Source organism: Tamandua tetradactyla, chromosome 6, assembly GCF_023851605.1.
Source record: "Tamandua tetradactyla isolate mTamTet1 chromosome 6, mTamTet1.pri, whole genome shotgun sequence".
NCBI classification, from domain to species: domain Eukaryota; kingdom Metazoa; phylum Chordata; class Mammalia; order Pilosa; family Myrmecophagidae; genus Tamandua; species Tamandua tetradactyla.
In genome coordinates, this window is record NC_135332.1 from 23,588,900 (window position 1) to 23,609,066 (window position 20,167).

Sequence of the window (20,167 nt, forward strand, 5' to 3'; positions counted from 1 at the left end):
AGCATTGGTATTGCCAGATCATAGGGCAACTTGATATTTAGTTTTCTGAGGAACCACCAAACTGTCTTCCACGGCGGCTGCACAATTATACATTTCCACAGGCAGTGAATAAATGTCCCAATTTCTCCACATCCTCTCCAACACTGTAGTTTCCTGTTAGTTTAATAGCAGTCATTCTTATAGGTGTGAGATGATGTCTCACTGTAGTCTTTTTTTTTTTTTTTCCTTTGTATGCTGTGTGAAATGATCACATTTCATTCTTTTCCATGTGAATATCCCCTTATCAGGTCTCGCACATAGCAGGAGAGAATTCTACCATTCGTTGTAGTCTTGATTTACATTTTCCTTATAGCTAATGAATTTGAACATCTCTTTATGTGCTTTTTAGCCATTTGTATTTGCTATTTGGAAAAATGTCTGTTCATATCCTCTGCCCGTGTTATAAGTGGGTTGTTTGTTCTTTTGTCGTTGAGCTGTGTAATTGCTTTATGTACACAGGATATCAAATCTTTACCTGATACATGGTATCCAAATATTTTCTCCCATTGAGTTGGCTGCCTCTTCACCTTTTTGACAAAGTTCTTTGAGGCACGAAAGCTTCTGATTTTAAGGAGTTCCCATTTATCAATTTTTTCTTTCATTGCTTGTGCTTTGGGTGTAAAGTTTAAGGAGCTACCTCCTATTATTAGATCTTGAAGATGTTTCTCTATATTTTCTTCTAGGAGTTTTATGGTACTGGCTCTTATATTTAGGTCTTTAATCCATTTTCAATTAATTTTTGTATAGGGTGTAAGGTAGGGGTCCTCTTTCATTCTTTTCGCTATTGATATCCAGTTCTGCCATGCCTATTTACTGAAAAGACTATTTTGCCCTGGCTCAGTGGATTTGGGAGCCTTATCAAAGATCAGCAGACCATAGATTTCGTGGTCTATCTCTGTACTGTCGATTCGATTCCACTGGTCAATATTTCTTTGTACTGTGCTGTTTTGACCACTGTGACTATAGAATAAGCTTTAAAGTCAGGAAGTATTAGTCTTCCCACTTTGCTCTTCTTTCTTAGGATATCTTTAGCTATTTGAGGTCTCTTTCCTTTCCAAATAAATTTAATAACTAGCTCTTCCAAGTCTTCAAAATAGGTTGTTGGGGTTTTAATTGGTATTGCATTGAATTTGTAGATCAATCTGGGTAGAATTGACATCTTCGTGACATTCAACCTTCCTATCCATGAACACGGAATGTCTTTCCATCTATTTTGGTTTTCTTTGATTTCTTTTAGCAATGTTTCATAGTTTTCTGTGTACAAGTCCTTGACATCCCAAGTTAGGCTTATTCCTAGATACCTGATTCTTTTGGTTGCTATTTTGAATGGAATTTTTGCCTTCATTGTCTCCTCAATTAGGTTACTACCTGTGTATAGAAGCATTACTCATTTTTGTACGTTAATCTTGTATCCCACCGCTTTGCTGAATTTATTAGCTCAAATAGCTTTGTTGTAGATTTCTCAGGGTTTTCCGTATAGAATCACGTCATCTGCAAATAATGAAAGTTTTACTTTTTCCTTTCTTATTTGGATGTCTTTTATTTCTTTCTCCTGCCTGATTGCTCTAGCTCAGACTTTTGCAATGTTGAATAATAGTGGTGACAACGGGCATCCTTGTCTCATTCTTGATCTCAGGGAAATGCTTTCAGTTTCTCACCATTAAGTATGATGCTGGCTATGGGTTTTTCATATTTGCCCTCTATGATATTGAGGAAATTTCCTTTGATTCCTACCTTTTGGAACGTTTTCTATCAGAAAAGGATGCTGAATTGTGTTGTATGCTTTTTCAGCATCAATTGATATGATCATGTGATTTTTCACTTTCGATTTGTTAATGTGCTGTATTACGTTGATTCCATTTCCTTATGCTGAACCACCCTTGCATTCTCGGTATAAACCTCACTTGGTTGAGATGTATAATTCTTTTGATGTGTGGTTGGTTTTGATTTGCTAGTATTTTGTTGAGAATTTTTGCATCTATGTTCATTATGGAGATTGGGCTATAGTTTTCTTTTCTTGTAGCATCTATCCAGTTTCGGCATTAGAGTGATATCAGCTTCCTAAAATGAGTTAGGTAGCATTCCTTCTTCAGTTTTTTTGGAAGAGTTTGAACAGGATTGGTATTAGTTCTTTCTGGAATGTTTAATAAAATTCCCCTATGAAGCCATGTGGTCCTGGGCTTTTCTTCGCAGGAAGATATTTGATGACCGTTTGAATTTCTTTCCTTATAAATGGTTTGTTGAGATCATCTATTTCTTAATAGTTTGTGTGTTTCTAGGAATTTGTCCATTTCATCTGAATTGTCTACTTTATTAGCACATAGATGTTCATAATATTCTCTTACGATTTAAAAAATTTCCTTAGCATTCCACAGTAACAACCCTCTCTTGCTTCTGATTTTGTTTAATTGAGTTCTCTCTCTTTTTCTCTTTGGTAGCCTACCTAGGGGTCCCTTGCTTTTATTGATTCTCTCAAAGAACCAACGTTGGGTTTTGTTGACTCTGTTGTTTTTGTTGTTGTTCTCTAGTTCATTTATTTCTGCTTTAGTCCTTGTTACTCCTCTGCATCTATTTGCTTTGGGCTTAGTTTGCTGTTCTTTCTCTAATTTTCCCAGGTAAACAGTCAAGTCCTCGATTTTTGCTCATTCCTGTTTTTTAATATGGGTATTTAGGACAATACATTTCCTCCTCAGCACTGCCTTTGCCATATCCCGTAAGTTCTGATATGTTGTATTTTCATTATCATTCATCTCCAGATATTTGCTGATTTCTCTACTAATTTCTTCTTTGACTGCCTGAGTATTTAAGAGTATGTTGTTTAATCTCCATATATTTGTAAAAGTTCTGGTTCTTTGGTGATTATACATTTCCAGCTTCATTCCGTTGTGGTTAGAAAAAGTCCTTCATATAATTTCAATCTTGTTAAATTTATAAAGACCTGTTTTGTGTCCCAGCATATGATCTATCCAGGAGAAAGTTCCATGAGCAGTGGAGAAGAATGTATAACCTGGGGTTTTGGGGTGAACAATATATATATGTCTATTAGGTCTAATTCATCCATCACATTGTTTAGGTTCTTTGTATTTCCTTGTTGATTCTCTTCTGTTTTTTTTCACCTATACTGGAGAGTGGTGCATTTAAGTCTCCCACTATTTTTGTTGAAATGTCTATAGCTCCCTTCAGTTTTGCCAATGTTTGCCTCATGAACTTGGGAGCTCCTTGATTGAGGGCATAAACACTTACGATTGTTATTTCTTCTTGGTGAATTGTTCCTTTATTAATATGTAGTGTCCATCTTTGTCTCTTATGATGTCTTTACATTTAATGTCTATTTTCTCTGATATTATATAGGCACTCCTGCTTTCTTTGGTTACATTAAAAAAAATTTTTATTAATTAAAAAAAATTTACAAGAAACAACCATTCCCAACACATACACTCAGCAATTCACAATATCATCACATAGTTGCATATTCATCATCATGATCATTTCCCAGAACATTAGCATCAATCAGAAAAAGAAATAAAAAGACAACAGAAAAATATAACAAACAGAAAAAAGAAATTTTACAAGCCATACTCCTTACTGATCCCTTTCATTGATCACTAGCATTTCAAACTAAATCTATTTTAACATTTGTTCCCCCTATTATTTATTTGTATTCCATATGTTCCTCTCATTTGTTGACAAGGTAGATAAAAAGAGCATCAGACACAAGCTTTTCACAATCACACACTCACACTGTGAAAGCTATATCATTATACAATCATCATCAAGAAACATGGCTACTGGAACACAGCTCTACATTTTCAGGCAGTTCCCTCCAGCCTCTCCATTACATCTCAGATAACAAGGTGATATCTACTAAATGCATAAGAATAACCTCCAGGATAACCTCTCGACTCTGTTTGAAATCTCTTAGCCATTGACACTTTGTCTCATTTCACTCTTCCCCCTTTTGGTCGAGAAGGTTTTCTCAATCCCTTGATGCTGGGTCTCAGCTCATTCTAGAGTTTTACTCAATCCCTTGATGCTGAATCTCAGCTCATTCTGGGATTTCTGTTCCACGCTGCCAGGAAGATCCACACCCCTGGTAGTCATGTCCCACGTAGATGGGGTGGGGGGGGGTGAGTCTGCTTGCTGTGTTGGCTGGAGAGAGAGGCCACATCTGAGCAACAAAAGAGGTTCTCTTGGGGGTGACTCTTAGGCTTAATTTTAAGTAGGCTTGACCTATCCCCTGTGGGGTTAAGTTTCATATGAACAAACTCCAAGACTGGGGGCTCAGCCTATAGCTTTGGTTGTCCACACTGCTTGTGAGAATATCAAGAATTCAACTTGGGGAGTTGAGTTTTCCCCTGTTCTCACCATTTCCCGAAGGGGACTTTGCAAATACTTTTCCACTCACTGATCAAATCACTCTGGGATTCATCAGGGCATCACCTGGACAAACCAACAAAATCTCATGTCCTATACAAAGTTCCAGGTACTTAAGGTGTTCAATCAACTATCTACATAAGTTATATTAGGAGATGCACTAGTCAAAGTATAGATTTGTACCAAATAAACATTTTTTGCTTTAGTCTCACACTTTAGTTGAAATTTTAAAATATTAAGTACCATCTATTTTCAGCACACTGCAGTAATGACATTCTTTTGTTCTTCCTCATGCAAAAACATTTTTTTAATTTGTACATTTAGTCACTATCATTATACACTCTAGGCATTCCTAGATTATACCATCTCAATCTTTATCGTCTATCTTTCTGTGTGATTTCATTTATGCCCCAGCCCTCCTCCCTCTATCATTCTCATATGCAACTTCATTCAGTGTTTTAACATAATTGTATTACACTTAGGTAATATTATGCTGTCCATTCCTGAGTATTTATATTCAGTCCTGTTGCACAATCTGTATCCCTTCAGCTCCAATTACCCAATATCTTACCCTATTTCTATCTCCTGATAGTCTCTGTTACCAAGGAAATATTCCAAGTTTATTCACTAATGTCAGTTCATATCAGTGAGACCATACAGTATTTGTCCTTTTGTTTCTGGCTAATCACACTCAGCATAATGTCCTTAAGGTCCATTCATGTTGTTACATACTTCATAACTTTATTCTGTCTTACAGCTGCATAATATTCCATCTTATGTAAATGTCAGTTTGTTTAGCCAACTGTCTGTTGATGGACATTTTGGCTGTTTCCATCTCTTGGTAATTGTTAATAATACTGCTATAAACATTGGTGTGTAAATGTCCATTTGTGTCCTTGGCCTCGTGTCCTTTGAGTAGAGACAGCATATAGATGGGTCCTGTTTTTTTTTTAATCCATTCTGCCAGACTATGTCTTTTAATTGGAGAGTTTAATCCATTAACATTCAGTGTTATTACTACATGGGTAGTACTTTCTTCTGCTATTTTGCCTTCTGGACTTTATATGTCATATCTAATTTTCCTTCTTTTTACCTTTACTCATAGTCTTCCTTTCTACACTCTTCTCCACACCTCTCTCTTCTGTCTTCGTATCTGCCTCTAGTGTTCCCTTTAGTATTTCTTGCAGAGCTGGTCTCTTGGTCACAAATTCTCTCAGTGATTTTTTGTCTGAAAATGTTTTAATTTCTCCCTCATTTTTGAAGGACAGTTTTTGCTGGATATAGAATTCTTGGTTGGCAATTTTTCTCTTTTAATAATTTAAATATATGATCCCACTGTCTTCTCGCCTCCATGGTTTCTGCTGAGAGATCTGCGCGTAGTCTTATTGGGCTTCCCTTATATGTGATGGATTGTTTTTCTCTTGCTGCTTTCAAGATCCTCTCTTTCTCTTTGACCTCTGACATTCTGATTATTAAATGTCTTGGAGTATGTCTATTTGGATCTATTCTCTTTGGGGTATGCTGCACTTCTTGGATCTGTAATTTTAAGTCTTTCATAAGAGTTGGGAAATTTTCAGTGATAATTTCCTCCATTAGTTTTTCTCCTCCTTTTCCCATCTCTTCTCCTTCTGGGACACCCACAACACGTATATTCATGAGCTTCATATTGTCTTTCAATTCCCTGAGTCCCTGCTCATATTTTTCCATTTTTTTCCTATAGTTTCTGTTTCTTGTTGGATTTCAGATGTTCCGTACTCCAGTTTTGAAATCCTATGTTCTGTCTCTCGAAATCTACCATTGTAGGTTTCCATTGTTTTTTTTTCATCTCTTCTACTGTGTCTTTCATTCCCATAAGTTCTGTGATTTGTTTTTTCAGACGTTCAGTTTCTTCTTTTTGTTCTTTCCTTGCCTTCTTTATATCCTCCATCAATTCGTTGATTTGGTTTTTGATGAGGTTTTCCATGTCTGTTCGTACATTCTGAATTAATTGTTTCGGCTCCTGTATGTCATTTGAATTGTTGGTTTTTTCCTTTGACTGGGCCATATCTTCAATTTTCCTAGTGTGAGCTGTTATTTTTTGCTGGCATCTAGGCATTTAATTACCTTAATTAGTTTATTCTGGAGATTGCTTTCACTTCTTTTATCTTGGGTTGTCTTGCTGGATGAATTTGTTGTCTATCTGTTCTTTGACATTCAGTTCAGCTTTATCTGGACCTTTAGCTTAAGTTTTGTTTAACAGAGGAGAATTTTTCAGTTCTTGTTTTCTTGTTTCTTGCCCTGCTTATGTGGTGCCTTTTCCCCCACACACACTTAGGAGCGTCTACTTAGATATTATAGACCCCAGCCAGATTTTCCAAGACCAAACTGGCCTCCTATCAGGAGGAAAGAGTCACCTGCGTCGGTTTTCCCTGAGGGTGAGACACAGCAGGTTGAAAGACTTTCTTGTGAAGTCTCTGGCCTCTGTTTTTCTTATCTTGGCCAGTATGTGACGCTTGTCTGACTGCAGGTCCCACCAGCATAAGATGATGCAGTACCTTTAACTTTGGCAGACTCTCCCTGCTGGGGTGTGGTGGAGACAGAGGAGAGGTTGTAGGCTGGTTTTAATGGCTTCAAATTACCAAGCCCTGATGTCTGAATTCCTTGATGGAGGAATTCCACTTGGGTGGGGCTTCACCCCTCCCCTAGGGAAGGCACAAGCTCCAGATAAGCCCCCAAAAGAACTCACTTCTGCCTATGCCTGGGGCAGTTGCAGCCTGAAAAGTCCTGCCGCTATATCCAGAGGCAGTCAAGCCTTTGTAGATACACAGCCACAAAACCTCTGTTTCCTTCTTTTTTTTTCCCCCCTTTTTCTGTCAGTCCTGCCCCCTTGGCGCGGGGGCAAAAATGAGCAACCTCCGCTTTGATCAGGTTCACCTAAGCTGGGGGCCTATTTTTAGTAGTTAGAATTTGTTAATTAGTTCCACCATTGGTGTTTGATTGTGCCCAGTTCCTGCTGCTGGTAAAGTCCTTTCCTTTCCCCTCTGGGAAGTGGCCTGTGGGGGAGGGGCACTGGCCACCGTGGCTTGGGGAACTCATGGTTCTGGGGGGCATCGCAGCCGGTCCAGCTGGTCCAGACTGGGGTACGCTGTGTGTCTGGTCACTATCGTGGCTCTGGGAGCTGTTCTGTACTGTTTCTGGTTATTTAGTAGTTGTTCTGAGGACGAACTAAAATGCGCACGTTGTTAAGCCGCCATCTTGACCTGGAAGTCCTTTGGTTACATTGTACATTTCACTTTCAATCGATTTGTGCCTTGGGTCTAAGATGAGCCTCTTGTAAATAGCATATAGATGGATTATATATATATTTTTTGCATGGGCAGGCACCGGGAAGCTAGATGGACTGTATTTTTAATCCATTCTGCCAATCTGTATCTTTTAATTGGTGAGTTTAGTCTGTTAATGTTCAAAGTTATTACCATTAAAGCAGTTCTTAAAACTACCATCTTATCCTTTAGTTTTTATTTGTCAGATCTCTATATTCTTTTTCCTTTCTCTATTTTTATCCTTTAAATTACCCTTACTGGTACTCTTCAATTCTGTGCCCTCCTCCAGACGCCCCGCTCCTGCTTTTTTTCTTCAGCTGACAGGGCTCCCTTCAGTATTTCTCACAGGGCAGGTCTCTTATTGACTAGTTCTCTGTTTTTGTCTTTGAAGGTTTTAATCTCTCCCTCAGTTTTGAAGGACAACTTGGCTGGATACAGAATTCTTGGCTGGAAGCCTTTCTTGTTCAGTATCTTAAATATATCACTCTCTTCTCGCCTCCGTGGTGCCTACTGAGTGGTCTGAATTCAGTCTTATGTGGTTTCCCTTGCATGTGGCAATTTGCTTTTCTCATGCTGCTTTCAGGACTTGCTACTTCTCATCAACATTTGACAGTCTGATTAGTATGTGTCTTGAGTAGGCCTATTTGGATGTATTCTATATGGGGTTCATTGAGTTTCTTTGATTTGCATATCCATTTCTTTTACAAGGGTTGAGAAGTTTTCTCTGATTATATCTTCAACTAGCTTTCTCAGTCTTTTACTCTTCTCTTCTTCTTTTGGGATATCAATGATTCTTACATTTGTATGCCCTTTGTCGTCCATCATTTCCCTGAGATTCAGTTCAATTTTTTCCATCTTTCTTGCCATTTGTTCTTTTGTGTGCTCTAGTTCAATTGTTCTGTCTTCTAGCTCACTTGTTCTTCCTTCTGCTTCTTCGGATCTGTTATCATCTGTCTCTAGTATATCTCTAATTTGGTCTACAGTATCTCTCATCTCTGTGAAATCTGCTATCTGCTATATTTCTATTTAAACTTTTGAATTTTTATTTATGCTCTTCTACTGTCTTCCTGATATCCTTTATTTCTTTATAAATAACCTTGAAGAGTTGTTCCGTATCCTTTCTTGTTTTGATTTGGTCATTTAGCTGGCCCATTTCTGCCTGGATCTTCATGTGCTTTGTGATTTTCTGTTGTGCTTAGGGCATTCAATTATCTTTATCAGGTTATTTTGTAAGTTGGTTTCCCTCACTTTTCTGAAGTTTGTATTTACTTAGGTTCGCACTGTAGGTCTCCTTTTGCACTTGGTTTGTCAGTAATTCCCCACAATTATTATATTAAACCAAGGTTCAGATCTCATATAGGGGATACAATTGTACTTGAGGGTCTATTAAAAGCTAGGCAGGGTGCATGGGTAGTTCAGTGGCAGAATGCCCACCTGCCAAGCGGGAGACCTGGGCTCAACTCCCAGCCCATGCACACAAAGGAAAACAAACAACAAACAACAACAACAGAAACATCTTAGCAAATAAGTAGACCCTGAAGCCAGAAGGAGACACCCCAAGATACTTTTGAAATGAACTCAGACAGGTGCCCACTGAAAAGAGAAAAAAAAAGAAATAAAAATAAAACAGAAAAAAATAAGAAATAAAAAAAAAATTAAAAACTAGGCAAATAGGGATTTTGCCAGACTGTACTTACTGCTTCTTCGCAGCAGATGACACTCTTGAGCCATCTCCTGAGCTCAGGCCTCTCCCCCTGGTGGAGGCCGGCTGGGCAACACGGCCTGTGTTGCAGCAGGATGGCTAGTCCCTGTGGGGGCAGTTGATCACAACACTCGGCATTGCAGCGCCCAGCACCTGGTGGATCCACCGCTCACAGCGCCTGCCCCAAGGGCTGTTTGTGCCACTGAGGGGAGCAACTGATCCCAGCGACCCGTTGCGGGTGCAGCTCTTTACCACAGGTGTCTGGGTGCGCCTTGTGACCTTGTGCGGGGCAGTCTCCCCAGCAAGCTGCTAGGGCAGGATGTATTGGAGGGAGGGGCAGTTCCCTCAGATCCGCACCTCGCCACCGGTCGCCGCCCACCCACAGCGGGTCACAGCTGATCAGATCCACCCTATTCTCTCCATCCCGACTTCCCCGCCTCTCTCTTCCTGGACCTCCCCAGGAAATGCCCAAGACCCTCTTCAATCACTTACCCCCGGACTGCAGCCCTGGTCGTTTTTTTTTCTGTCCTCTCTCTTGTTGCCCCGCGGGGCAGGGGTGAAACCTGCCTACCCTAGTGCCCATCTTCCTGGAAGTCTTTCTAGCTCCTTTCAAAGAAGTCTTTGCCTACCCCAAGATTGAGAAGACATTCTTCTATGTTTTCTTCTAGTAGTTTTATCAATTTAATTTTTACTTTTAGGACAATGGTCTCTTTCAATTGATTTTTTTTTAACTAAAATTAAAAAAATGATTGTGCTAACAGGTATAACATTTGTCATTATAATCATTAAGTATATGATTCTGTGGCTTTAATTACATTTATGATGTTCTGCTACCATAACCTCCATCATTACCTAAACTTTTTCATTACCCCAAGTAGAAACTCTGTACCCATTAAGCAATAAATGCTTTCCCTCCTCCCCTTGGTAACTTCTAATCTACTTTTTGTCTCTATACATTTGCTTGTTTTAGATATTCCATATAAGTGGAATCATACAATACTTGTCCTTTTGTCTGGCTTATTGAATTTAGCCTGATGTTTTCAAGGTCTCTCCATTTTGCAACATGCATCAGCACTGTGTTCCTTTTTATGGCTGAATAATACTCCACTGTCCACATATACAGCACTTTATTCATCTCTTGATGGACACTGTCGTTTCCACCTTTGGGCTATCGTGAATAAAAATGCTATGAAAACTGATGTACAGATATTTGATGTACAGGTATCTGTTTTCATTCTTTCCGGTATATACCTAGGAGTAGAACTGATGGGTCATAGGGTAATTGCATGTTTAACTTCTTGAGGACCCACCAAACTGTTTTTCACAGCAGCTGCACCATGTTACATTCTTACCAACAAGACATGAGGATTCCAGTTTCTCCACATCCTTGCCTAATACTTTTTATTTTCTAGCTTTCAAATAATAACCATCTTAGTGGGTGGGAAGAGAAATCTCATTGTGGTTTTGATTTGCATTTCCCTAATGGCTAATGTTGTTGAGCACCTTTTCATATTTTTTTTTTTTTGAGAAATGTGTGTTCAGATACTTTGCCCATTTTAAAATTGGGTTGTTTTTCTTTTTGTTTTTGAGTTGTAGGAGTTCTTTGTATATTCTGGATATTAAACCTTTATCAGATATATGGTGTTCTAGTTTGCTAGCTGCCCGAATGCAAAATACCAGAGACGGAATGGCTTTTAACAAGGGGGAATTTAATAAGTTGCTAGTTTACAGTTCTAAGGCCAAGAAAATGTCCCAATTAAAACAAGTCAATAGAAATGTCCAATCAAAGGTATCCATTCGGGGAAAGATACCTTGGATCCAGAAGGCCGATGAAGTTCAGTGTTTCTCTCTCAGCTGGAAGGGCACATGGCGAACATGGGGGCGTCTGCTGGCTTTCACGTGGCTCTACCAAAAAGGGGCTCTCTCCAGAATGTTTCCTCTTTTAAAGGATTCCAGCAGGCAACTCCACCTTCAGTGGGTGGAGACACACCTCCATGGAAATCATCTAATCAAAAGTTACCACCCACAATTGGGTGGGTCACATCTTCACAGAAACAATCAAAGTGCTCCCACCCACAATATTGAAAAAGGATTAAACGGCATGGCTTTTCTGGGGTCCACCACAGATTCAGACCGGCACATATGTTTGGTAACTATTTTCTCCCACTCTGTAGGTTGTCTTTTTCACTTTCTTGATAATGCCCTTTGATGTACAAAAGTTTTTAATTTTGATGAAGCCCAGTTTATCTATTTTTTCTTTGTTGCTCATGCTTTTGGAATTGTACTTAAGAATCCTTTGCCAAATCCAATGTCATGAGGCTTTCCCTCTATACTTCTAAGAGTTTTATGGTTTTAGCTCTTATAGGCTGTTGATCCATTTGACATAATTTTTGTATATGGTATTTGGATTGATTTTTGTATTTGATGTGAGGTAGGGATTGAGTTCCCCCTTCTCCTTCCATATGAGTTGTTCCAGCACATCTGTTGAAGAGATTTTTTCAACAAAATTCTCTTTTTTGTGTGTGTGGATATCTAGTTGTTCCAGAACATTTGTTGAAGAGATATTTCTTTTCCCACTGATTTACTTTAGTGCCCTTGTCAAAATCATTTTACCCTATATGGGAATAACTCTTGCTATCTCTCTGACACTAAATACCCCAGGTAAATATGTGCCTTGTGTGGTCTTTTGCTAGTCAGAATGTGTTCAGAGCACCAACAGCCTCACGTCACCTGGGAGCTTGTTAGAATGCAGAATCTGGTGCCATCCTAGACCCACTGAACTAAAATCTGTGTTTTAGGTCCCCAGGTGATTCACAGGCACACTCGAAGAGCCCTGGTGCATATAATTTTTGAGGAAGAAGGGAAAATATCATCATGATATACCTTTCATCTCAGAGGAGGCTGAATGGAGGCAGTAAGTAGAAGCCTTCCCTTCTACTCCAGCATGCCAAGGAGAGGAAATGGGTGGACAGGCTGTGGCAGGGAAGGCTTTTATTTACTGCCTCTATTCAACCTCTGAACCCAGCCTCTCCTTATAGGTCCTGAGCTATTCTTCACTGCTGGGGGAGAAAAGCCCGGGTCACTAGCCCTCTTCTCACACCTGATACCCACAAGCCTCTCATTCATCTGGCAACTCCAGCAGTCTTACCCTACCTTTCAGTGCCCTCTCTTCCTTACACATCCTCCCACTCCTGAAATCTCAGGTTCCTCGATTACAGGATTACAGAGGGGCACCTAATGATTGGACTCTATCTCAAGGGCTAATGTGATTGTGAAGTGATCTAAACAAAGCCTGGGGCATAGAGACAGCACAATAAAAATCAGTGATCGTCAGGGTCATTTCAGAGCCCCTTTCTCTGGGAGAACCCCCTGAGCACAAGCCGCCTTTCCCCTGTAGCCGCACCCTGCCTCCCACTTCGCCCGGGCAGAAGTGGGCCCTGCCTTCTCTCCATCCAGACTTCTCCCCCCTCCCTTCTTGCGCCCCCAGGGCAGCGTGCACAGATAAATCTTTCCCAGCACGTCGCATGGTTACAGCAAGTTACCCTTGCGTCTGACCTCTGCCCCGGCCTGGGGGCTCCTCAAATCCAGGATCTCTGCCTTGGTTGTCTTTGAACCCCCAGCCCCTGGCACAGTGCCTGGCACTGGGAGGGCGCTCAATCAGTGTTTGCAAAATCTAATTATATGTTGAGCAAGTGTCCACCCGTCAACGCGCTGGGGGTGGGGTGTGTGCGGGTGGTGGGGGCAAAAGGGAAGGCTGGCCGAGTACGGGGGTGGGCGAACACAGGCCGGGGGGCTCCTCGGGCGCGGGTAGGCGGAGAGGGAAGAAGGTAGGAGGCAGGAGAGCGGAGCCCGGGCAGCAGAGGGATGGCGGTGCCAGACGCCCAGGGCTCCTCCGCTCCGCCCCCTCCCCCTGCCGCTGCCCGGCCTCGCCCTGGTCCCCGCCGCGGCTCTCCTCCCTGCGCCTCTCCTCCTCCCGCCCCGTCACCCCCGCCCCGCGCGGCCGCGGCAGGGAGGGGCCCGGGGAGGCGGAGCCAGCGGCGGCTGAGGAACGGGACACCCGCGCGGCTCCGGGTCGCCGAGCCGAGATCCGGGCACGGGGAGGTAGGAATCCGCGCAGGGCACGGACAAGGGACCCCCGGGCCGCGGCGGGAGGGGCCCGGCGGGGCCGGGGAGGATGGGCCGAGACCAGCCCCTTGTCTACACTGGCTGCCTCGGGGCCCACGAGCCCCCAGCTCGGTGGTGGTGGTGGTGGCGGTGGTGGTGGTGGAGCTCGGCTCCGACCCTGGGTCCCCGGGCCTCCCGATCCCGCACCGCGCCAGTGCGCCCCTCTCCTGCCCGCCCCTCCATCCTCCCAGCGTCCCCAGGGCTCCCTTCCCCTTCGCCCAGCCGCGCTCCTTGTTCGTCCCACAGGTTCCTGCAGAAAGCGAGCTGGAGTCTGTGCTTGGCCGCCGCGGAGGGGAGGTCGGGGGGTGGGGGGTGCGCAATTCGAAGACACCAGAGGGCGAGTCCGGCGCGGGGGGTTGGGGGCGGTGGCTGGAGGGCCGGGGAACCACTCCTGTGCGGTCTGGTGTCACCCGCGCTCAGCGCAGCGGGACTAGCTCCATGCTTGCGGAATGAATCATTACTCCCCTTGTCCCCTTGGGAAGGAGGACTTTTTGAGGTCCACGTGCTGCACAGCATCTTGGGGGACTTCCTGGGATAGAGTCCCCCTCCCGTCTGGTAGAAACCCGACTCTCATTTCTCCACCTCCTCTCCTCGCTCCACTCCCTCCCCTCCACTCCCGGAGGCTCCCTCCAGTTTGAGGCTTGGGGAAGGTGGGAGAGGGAGGGTGCAGGCCCAGCCCGGGACTTGATGAAGGTGTGGCGGTGGGCAGGGGGTTGAGCCAGGCCTCCTAGAAGGTAAAAGGGTGGTGGGACATGCTGGGGGAGCAGAGACGCTGCCCAGGACACCCACTGTCTACTGGGGCCACTTGGTACTTCTGAGGCCAGCCTGGTCCAGGAAGGTTCCACCTGAGTATGGACTCTCACCTACTTTAGCGAGTTACTGAACCACCTCTGCTCCAAGCCTCTGTTTCTTCATCCGTAAAATGGGAATGTTAGCATTTATTCCTCAGGGTTTAGAGCAGATTGAGAAAAATGTCATCTGAAACCACCCACCCAGCACTAATGCTTGCTTAGTACATTGCGGGTACTCCGCAAATCTTAGTTTTCTTTCCTTTCTCCCTGAAAATAATGCAGAAAAAAGTGTCCCCAAATTGGACATAGACAAACACAGTAGATGTGCAATAACTGTGTGTTGAATGATGTGTGCTCGATGGAGTTCAGTAGCCCCTCCCCTGTCTCCCAGAATCTGCAGGCAGAGCCCTGGATCCCACAGGCACAGCCATGCCGGTGCTGTCCGAGGACTCAGGTGAGTGAGGGCCGCCCTGAGCTGGGCGCTGCCGCAGCCGCAGCACTGAACCCAAGGGTGTACCCAGCAGCCCAGGGCTGCTGCCAGGCTGGGCCCTCAGAAGCTGCCCTGCCTGCAAGCCCCAGGATCCGGGGAAGAGAATTCTACTTGGGCCCACAGGGGTAGGAAGTGCTCATTGTATTTGCTATACTTTTTTTTTTGTCTTACATTCTCCTCAGGTTTGCATGAAACCCTGGCATTGCTGACCTCTCAGCTCAGACCTGATTCCAACCACAAGGAGGAGATGGGCTTCCTGAGGGATGTTTTCAGTGAAAAAAGCCTCAATTACTTAATGAAGGTGAAATTCCTTTCCATCCCACCTGGTGAGGATTTCTAGAGGTCTTTCTGCCTGTCTGTGTTTTTATCCTAGCCATCCTCCTGCCCCAGCTAGATCTTCACCAGCTCAGCTAGGCAGGACTTTCTCTTTTGCAGCAAAAGAGACCTGCCAGTCTGCAGGTGCAGGTGTCCCCACAGCTACGGGTCGGGTGTGTGGTGTCTGGGTAAACCTGGGCAGCTGGCCTGGGAGTCCCAAGCCTGAAATCGGCTGTCTTTGCAGATTCATGAGAAGCTTCGCTATTACGAGAGGCAAAGTCCAACCCCAGTCCTGCACAGCGCTGTGGCCCTGGCTGAGGATGTAAGCCTGAGGTTTTCCCTTCCGGTATCAGACCCAATTTCCATGCCCTCCCCCCACCCCCTGCCAGCAGGAAGGGACCTGCTAGCTTTGGAATGGGCTGGGAGACATGGTGATAAGGTGATGTCCACTTACTGTGTACATCTGAAGGTCTGTTTCCTTGGCTGTACCATGGGAGGGTTTGGATCGGATCAGCAATTCCCCATCTGCTCTGAGGACTGGAGATACGAATAGGTCCAATAAGCACATGTGTCTGTGCCTTGGGGAGGCCCATCGTGCAGTCCTGAAGTAAAGGGGGCTGCAGTGTGTCCCCCTTCCTGCTCGGGCTTCCCAGTTTTAAAAGGAATGCCTCGTAGTTTCTTGTTGTGCTCTCTGTTGCATGGCTTAGAAACAGCTGGACCAGGTGATCACTAAGGCCATTCTAGCTCCTGCCTGAACCCCCCTGGCCCTGGGAGATGGTTTGGTGTGGGATGGGTGTTCAGCCTGTGGCTGCAGGTCCTGTGCCTTTCTCCACTATGGAATCGTGATTCGGAGCATGTTAATTGCCTGGCTCCCAGGCTTACATCTGCTTTTACTATTAGCTCTGTGACCCTAGGCAAGTCACTCAGCCTCTCTGAGCTCTAATTTCTTCATCCATAAAATAGTCTAATGGTGAAGGAAGGGCACAGACTATAAAGCTAGATGACCCTACTTTGATCCTGGCTGTGCCACTTAGAACAGGTGACCTTGGGCAAGATACTTAATCTGTCTGAACCTCAGGATTCTCAGCTGTAAAAATGGCTTCATCTAGTTTGTGACGAGGATTAAACAAGAAGGTCTTCGTAAAGCAAACAGCACATAGTCGGGGCTTAAAAAAATGTTAGCTTCTGTTTAGGATGATCCTGCAGAGCAGTTCAACTCCCCTGGCCTCTCGAATGATTCACCGAGAGTGTCAGTCTTGAGGTGGCTGAGAGTCTGGAGAAGCTTGGGGGGGGGGGGGTCCCTGGCCCAGGGAGCAAGGGTTTTCCCTGAGGGATACGCTGCAGGTTCGGGGCAGAGCCACCCCCCAGCTGTTTGCGGTGTTCTGTCTCATCCGCTGCAGGTGATGGAGGAGCTGCAGGCTGCCTCCGTGCACGGCGACCAGAGGGAGCTCCTGCAACTGCTGTCCACCCCCCACCTCAGGGTAGTCACGCCGCCGGGCCCTGCCCACCCACGCACCTTGTGTCTCCTGGGGGTGGGGGTGGGAGGGAGCACTTGGTCATGGGGAGAAAGAAAGGCGACTCCCGAGTGAGGGATCCTCAGTCCCAGCGTCTGTCTGGGGTGGTTTGTCTTCCTGGCATGAGATCCGAGACCCCCAAACCACTGCTCAGCCAAGGCCCCCTGACCCCGGGTGGGCCGAGGGACCAGCCTTTCCTTTCTCTTGTTTTCCTGACAGGCCGTGCTCATGGTACATGACACGGTTGCCCAGAAGAATTTCGACCCTGTTCTCCCCCCTCTGCCTGATAATTTTGATGAAGATTTTGACGAGGAATCTGTGAAGATAGTCCGTCTGGTGAAAAATAAAGAACCCCTGGTATGTATATCCAGCTGCCTTCCCGCCCTGACTCCCTCCTTGCCCCTGCATCCCACCTCTGCCCAGAAAGCGGGGAAGGGAGCCCCCTGAAATCTTCGCAGGCCTTCTAAGGGCTGCCACGAGCTTACAGCACCTTCATATGAGGGCACCCCTTTTCCAGTTTGATACAGCCCCTCTCACCTTGCGGCCAGCTCCTTTGTGCAATAATTAACCTGCACAGCTGTATGGGGCCACCTTGACCATTAGGCTCTGATCCGGAGGTTGGTGAACTGCAGCCCATGGGCCTGATATGGCCCACTAACTGGTTTTGTAAAATAAAGTTCTCTTGGAGCCTGGCTGCACCCATTCATTATGTATAGTCTACAGCTGCCTTGACACGACCACAGCGGAGTTGAGCGGTTGTGACAGAGACCCCGTATAGCCATCAAAGCCTAAAATGTTTACTGTCTGATTCTTTATAGAAAGAGTTTGCCGACCCCTGTTCTGAGTACTGAAGAAGCACAGGGCACTGGCCATCCTGCTCCCTAGCTGATAGCAAGTTGTCATCATTTTAGTTGTGGTTCAGCGCTGACTTAGCGAGCCAAGGACGGGGTTGCTGATTAGATGGAGGCAAGTGGGGGAAGTCCAGAGAATTGGGTGCTTGCCCCAGAGAGTATCACAGCTGGCATTTTCTAGTTCCAACTTTCAACAAATGACCTCAGATGAGCCAGTGAGGTAAACAGACGAGGCTCTCTCGTCCTCCTCTTTGCTCATTTGCACAAAGGGGCCTCATCTGTCGACTCAACATGCTTCATGCAGCAGGTCCTGGACCCGGACTCAGGCTGGGTTGTCATTTGTTCCCCTTGGTAACAGCAGAGGATCCACCACCCTGTGACTGGTTGTCGAGGCAGGTTGAGGATTTGCTGGCACTTGTCAAGGGACTGTGGATATATAGAGATAGCACTGGTGTTGGGGTCACAGAAAGCTTGACTACTTGCCAGTTATGTGACCTGGAGGAAGAGGCTTGCCATTGTTGAGTCTCAGCCCCTTGTCTCTGAAGTGGGACTGTCACCGAGCTGTTGTGCTTGGTAAACTGAAGGGCTGTGTTACACTAATTTGAAGTGCTGGCTTTATTGCGGCGTGTCCTCAGTGTTGGGAAGTTCCCTGCTGCTCTGTCCTCTAGGGTGGCAGCGGCAGGGACGAGGACTGTCTGTCTGGGGCCCAGCAAGTTGGGGTGTGAGGTTTGGGGCCGGTGCTGAGGGGCTGCCCGCTCTCGTCTCTGATGCAGGGAGCCACCATCCGGAGGGATGAGCGCTCAGGGGCTGTTGTGGTGGCCAGGATTATGCGAGGGGGTGCAGCGGACCGGAGTGGTGAGTGGCAGGAAAGTGTCCCATGGCCTTCCCCCTTCCGGCCATGATCCTCCCCTGTCCCTGCTCCCGTCTGGTCACCTGTCTGGGATGTGCTCCGCTTGTTGGGCGTGGGGTTGGAATGCTCATCTTCTCAGGTCTATTAATTGTCGGGAAATATAACATGCATGGAGTCCTTTGGGGGGTCATCAGGAAAGGGCTGATGCATTGGACTGGCCTGAGCCTGGGACATTAGGTGCACAGCATGGGGTGAGCGGAAAGTTCTTAACGGGGGGGGGGGGGGGGGGGGGGGTGGGGGGAGGGGGGGGACCAGAGAGACGCCCCGCCCTTCCTGTTCCACCCCAGAGGCCTTAGCATGCTCCTGTTGCTGAGGGGAGGCTGCTCAACCCCCAGCTTTGTATGGATTGGGAACAAGGGGGGAGAACTGCTAAGCTGGGAGGCCAACCTCCTGGCAATAGAGGAGTCTTACCCCAGAAGTGGGGGATCGCTGTTGTGAAGAATCCTAGGCCAGTGCTTCTGAAATGCTATCTTGCACCTGAATCCCTGTCTGGGTGGGCATGTGACGCTGCATCTCTAACCAGCTCCCAGGTGGTGCTGCTAGGGGCCACTTTGAGTAGCAAATAGAGCCCAACTAGGCAGAGACAGACACCTGTTATTCAACTAGAGGCTAGTAGATGGGTGTGCTTAAGCTCCGGAGGACATCTTCACTGACACCTTCAAGTTTCCTCGTTAAGATTAAGAAGGACGTTCTTGGAGTGTTTCTGTAAACCCGGGAAGCTGAAGAGTTAATGATATTTTTAAAGAGCAGAGGGTATTGCACAAAGAACACAGGCTTTCCATATTAGAATTGCTTGAACACCAGTTTCATTATGCTTTAGTATCGTGGCCTTCGGCGAGTTTCTTAATCCAGGGTCTCAGCTGCCAAATTGTAAACTGGGGGTTTCCCTGTGTGGCTGTGAGGCTGTGGTGGTGTGAACGAGGCAGCCGCGCGGGACCCCAGCCCATCCCACTGCCATCCACCAGCTTTTAACGTAAAGAGCCTGCCCTGCAGCCCGTTCCCAGGGCGGGTCCCGGTTGGGAGCTCTGGGGGGGCCGGGGCCTCCTTCCTGCCCTGACAGCCTCCCCCTCCTGTCTTCCAGGCCTGGTCCACGTGGGAGACGAGCTCCGGGAAGTGAATGGGGTGGCGGTCCTGCACAAGCGGCCTGACGAGATCAGCCAGATTCTGGTCTGTGCTGGATGCGTGCTGCCTGGAGGGAGGTGGCGGTTCTTTGGCGACACCAAGTGGGGTTTCCTGGGGCCAGGACAGCTTCTGCCTCAGCCTCCCTATTTTCTTGAAGAGGCAGCTGGCGATTGGTCTGACAGTGTGGCCAAGGGGCAGGAGGAGTGAAGCGTCCACTCATCTGCTCTTCAGACCCTCTCTTCAGCACAGCCATCCCTCCTGGCTCCCATTCCTGGGGACCCTCTTAAAAGAGTCTCCTCGTCCATAGGGGCTGAGGAACATGGAATATGAGGTTGCTGTATAGGGTAGAACAGAGAGCAAGGCTTTAGGGTCAGTCGGTCCTGGGTTTTAATCCCGACTCCTCCGCTTTCCGCCTGTGCAACCTCAGATAAGTCATCTAAATCATTCTGAGCTTCAGTTTCCTTTTCCGTAAAATAGGGATAGGGATGGTTTCTCAACCAGTGTGTGGTTATCTTTAGAAGGTGAATGTCTGGAAAAGGATAAAGCACTTTAGAATGTTAAATGCTGGGACAGAAACAACTTACATAGTTCAT

General features: G+C 45.9%; 1 protein-coding gene across 1 annotated transcript in view; it reads left to right on the forward strand.

The window, feature by feature from the left end:
• The first annotated feature begins 14,770 nt into the window (after positions 1-14,770).
• MPP3 (MAGUK p55 scaffold protein 3) overlaps positions 14,771-20,167 on the forward strand; it is a 31,208-nt gene continuing 25,811 nt past the window's right edge. The window contains exons 1-7 of the mRNA XM_077163007.1: positions 14,771-14,826; positions 15,045-15,163; positions 15,422-15,499; positions 16,578-16,658; positions 16,911-17,048; positions 18,316-18,397; positions 19,534-19,619. Coding sequence (XP_077019122.1) covers positions 14,802-14,826; positions 15,045-15,163; positions 15,422-15,499; positions 16,578-16,658; positions 16,911-17,048; positions 18,316-18,397; positions 19,534-19,619 — 609 coding nt within the window. The 5' untranslated portion in view covers positions 14,771-14,801. The remainder of the gene's footprint in view (positions 14,827-15,044; positions 15,164-15,421; positions 15,500-16,577; positions 16,659-16,910; positions 17,049-18,315; positions 18,398-19,533; positions 19,620-20,167) is intronic.